The 3,823-nt window shown below is 41.8% G+C and overlaps 1 protein-coding gene across 3 annotated transcripts in view; it reads right to left on the reverse strand.

Annotated features, from left to right (window-relative positions):
• The window catches only part of nf1a (neurofibromin 1a), a 120,065-nt gene that overhangs the window by 86,321 nt on the left and 29,921 nt on the right, over positions 1-3,823 (reverse strand). For 2 of the 3 annotated variants that reach the window (XM_008425152.2, XM_008425149.2), the window contains exons 20-21: positions 716-1,099; positions 199-338 (exon numbers count right to left, since the gene is read on the reverse strand). In XM_008425152.2, the coding sequence (XP_008423374.1) occupies positions 199-338; positions 716-1,099 (524 nt within the window). The remainder of the gene's footprint in view (positions 1-198; positions 339-715; positions 1,100-3,823) is intronic. The other variant, XM_008425150.2, reaches the window with a different exon arrangement.

Below are 3,823 nucleotides of genomic sequence, written 5' to 3' on the forward strand. Positions count from 1 at the left end.
ACAGTAGGTAAAGAAGATAAACCAATTACATTTGGAAATTGCTGGTTCATGTCATTTGGGGTATTTCTGGAATTAATAAGGATCATTAACAAGGATTATGTTATTCTAAAAACATTTTTGCTGCATACAACTAACTCCAGATGTCAGCTCGTTCAAAATGAAAGAGATATAAAAAATAATTTTGTTCTTGGGCCCTACCTGACCAAGTTGAGCATCATGGTTTCAATGCTGGCCTGTCCCAGGTGTTCAGAGCTGCCCTCTGTGTGGTTATCCAATAGGTTTTTCATGATGGCTATAGTCTGTTCCACAAACTGGGTGTTCGCATCAGTAATGGGTACCTGAAAACAATTTTAGAGGGATTGATCATCACATCAATCAAAAAACTAAGTAAATCAACTTTGTGCTGTTTTCCCTAGTTGATGAATAAATCAACATTAAATCCAGACTAATTATAAAAACTAGTTTACAAATTACATACAAGGTAACAGAGTTCAGAGTCAGGTTGGAACCAATTCAATCTTGAATGTTTTGGACCTAAACCACAGAGAACAATCTAATTGAACAATTTAAATAACTACAAAGGTTTCTGTTTGTAATAACTACAAACAGAAACTGCCTTCTTCCCAGTTTTATTGTGCTTGCGGATGTTTGGCTACCTTTTTTATGGTTGATTTGTAGAGTTCTTAATAATAGATAATACAGTAGCTAGACATACCTGTCCCTGAGCGTCAGAGAACTTTCCGATGCTGTTTTTCAGTTTGTTGAAGAGCATGGGATAGAGTGCAGGACTCAGTTCCAGTCCCAGTAGGTCTTTGACGTTAGTGCGGACATGAAGGCCCACCCTGTCATGGCCACACACCAACAGAGCCAGCAGTCGGTCCAGGAAGCGGCTGACGGGCGTCTCGATGGAGGTAGATGAAGGGCAGGAAGAGGGAGCCGGGTTGGTCATGTCACCGGGCCCCACTGAGATCATGGAGGGTTTGCGGTCACTCAGTGGGCCCATAGGTGGGCTGTAAGTGGCGAGTCCTGGAGTGTTCCGCTGCTGAAGACATACACCTCCCAGTGCACAGAGGAAGCCTGTCATATTTATCCACTCCTGCTGTGGGAACACAGAGAAATTCTGTGATGATCTATTCAAAACTTCAGTGCTAAATAAAGTTTGCTTTGAAGTCATGACTCCACTCCATTTATTTTCTAACCACAGACAGGTGAGACAGAAAACACAGACCTCAACCGTGTCAGAGTGTTCACACAGTGACATTCACAAATGTTTTATGGACAATGACAGAAACTCCATTTTACCATTTCTGATACTCTGGTAACATTTATTGAAACATTACGGTTCTTTCAGATAAAGAAAGCTCTAACCCAGGGGTGGGCAACTCCAGGCCTCGAGGGCCGGTCTCCTGCAACTTTTAGATGTGTCTCAACTTCAACACACCTGAGTCAAATAATGAGGTCGTTAGTAGGACTCAAGAGAACTAGACTGCATTTATAAGGTGATTCAGTTATTGGATTCAAGTGTGTTGGACCAGGGAGACATCTAAGAGTTGCAGGACACCGGACCTCCAGGACCTGGATTGTCCACCCCTGGTCTAACCGTGTGATGGCATATTTTTGCATTAGGTCTATTTTAGTATGCTTTTTTTGTTTGTTTTAAAGTTCAGCAGATTAACTTTGTTAAATGCAGTGAATATTTAAATGGAATCACTCTTCAACCAAACCATTTCCCAAGTCGGAAGCTTCAGTCTGAAGCCAACTTCATATCAAAATATTTATGAGGTTCCAAGCCTCACCGCTGTTCGGGTAAAAGAACAGTTAAAAAAAAAAAAAAAAAAAGTAACACGTACAGTTTTAATTTATGCATCTTTTGTTGGAATGTTTTGGTCATTTGATGACTGCATGTCCTACTTACAGCCAGAGGTTCTGAACAGCCACATCGGGCCCCATGGTCCTGAGCATGGGGGTAKTTCTGGTTTATGATGTTGAATTCGCCCCCTGCTGTTCAGTGACAGGTACTACCCATACAACACAAAACGTTTTGCTCCTCTTTCAGCGTGACAAATGGGCTTTTTCCACCAGTGTAGCTTATAGAGCTGGATTTGTGATTCAACATCAGCATGTTCGTGTAGTTGCATTTAATGGCTTGTGTATGTGCAGTGGCGCAAAAAGTGGGTATGCAGGGTATGCAACGCATAGGGGCGCAGCACTAGAGGGGGCGCCAAAACCCCGTCTCGAAAAAAGTTTTTTTCTTGTTGGCATTTTCTATATTTAACAGAATGAAATGATCATTAACAGGGAAACCGCACTGATTAGGCGCCCCTCAGCTCCTTCACGTCGCTCTCCCTTCCCATACAGGTGGCTGTGCACTTGCCCCTAAGAGAACGCAGGCGCGCCTTTTGAATTTTTTTATTTTAGATTTCCACTCGTAGTGCACTTGACAAAATGGAGCGGCAGAAAAAAAAGCTGTCCGGGGCGCAAAACAGAAAACGGAAAAGGGAGAAGGATAAAGATGTTGGCGGGATGAAAAAAAGCCTTTCAATGTGGTTGAAAGATAGTAGGTAAGTACCGTCAGTGTATTAGCAGGACAGGAGGGTNCTAATAAAATAATTAATATTAAGAAAATCTAAAAGAGGTTGTGGACATTCAATTAATGAGTCACCTTAAAGTTCTTTGATGGTTGTAAAATAGCTATGAAGCTTGATTCTGGGAGAAAAAAGTGAAAAATGTTTTATAGGTTGCTTTTAGCCCAAAACTAAAACAACACCCTTGGTACTCGCCCGAGTCACTAAAACCAACCTGGTTCAGTAACAAGTGCAAGTTGTAATAAAGAGAAAGAGCGACCGTTAACAGGTGTGCTCTGGGAAACTAGTTGATTGCAGGCTGCTCAATCTGGCTAATTTACAGGGTGAAAAAGGGTGGGACATCTGGATGGAGGTCATCAGAAACCAGGCTAGTCTTTCTCGACGCCAGCTTAAACAGAGTTTAGTTCAGTTCTGGACAGGGTAAATCCCATCAATCAATCAATCAATCAAATTTTATTTGTATAGCACATTTCAGCAGCAAGGCATTTCAAAGTAAACTCTGAAATGCAATAAACACAAAAATACAGAGTTATGCAACATTGAATAAACAATAAAAAAAACCCGCTCCCCTTTTCAACAGTGGGGGTGACTCCAACCCGCACCCCTTTTCAACAACGGGGGGGACTCCAACCCGCTCCCCTTATCAACAACGGGGGGGACTCCAACCCGCACCCTTTTACAAAAACAGGGGGACTCCAACCCGCTCCCCTTTTCAACAGTGGGGAGGGGGGGGCATTAAAAACACAGCGGGGGTGTATTAAAAACGTAGACAGTGAGACAAGAAATAAAAAAATTAAAAACATTAAAGACATAAAAAAAATTAAAAACATTAAAGACATAAAAACATGGAAGACATCAAAAGCCGCACTCTAACCCTACTTTAGCCATAAGCAACTCTGAACAGGTGGGTTTTAAGTTGAGATTTAAAGGCACCCAGTGTTTCAGCTGTTTTTCAGTTTTCTGGAAGTTTGTTCCAGATCTGTGGTGCATAGAAACTGAATGCTGCTTCTCCTCRTCTGGTTCTGGACGGTTGGTACAACAATAACAGATCTTTAATGTATTGTGGTGCTAAACAGTTCAGTGATTTATAAACTAACATCAGTATTTTAAAGTCTATTCTCTGAGCTACAGGGAGCCAGAGGAGGGACTTTAAAACTGGTGTTATGTCTCTATGTTCCTGGTTTTAGTGAGAACAGCAGCAGCAGCTTCTGGATCAGCTGCAGCTGTTTGATTGATTT

This window comes from Poecilia reticulata, linkage group LG13, assembly GCF_000633615.1.
Source record: "Poecilia reticulata strain Guanapo linkage group LG13, Guppy_female_1.0+MT, whole genome shotgun sequence".
Classification (NCBI taxonomy): domain Eukaryota; kingdom Metazoa; phylum Chordata; class Actinopteri; order Cyprinodontiformes; family Poeciliidae; genus Poecilia; species Poecilia reticulata.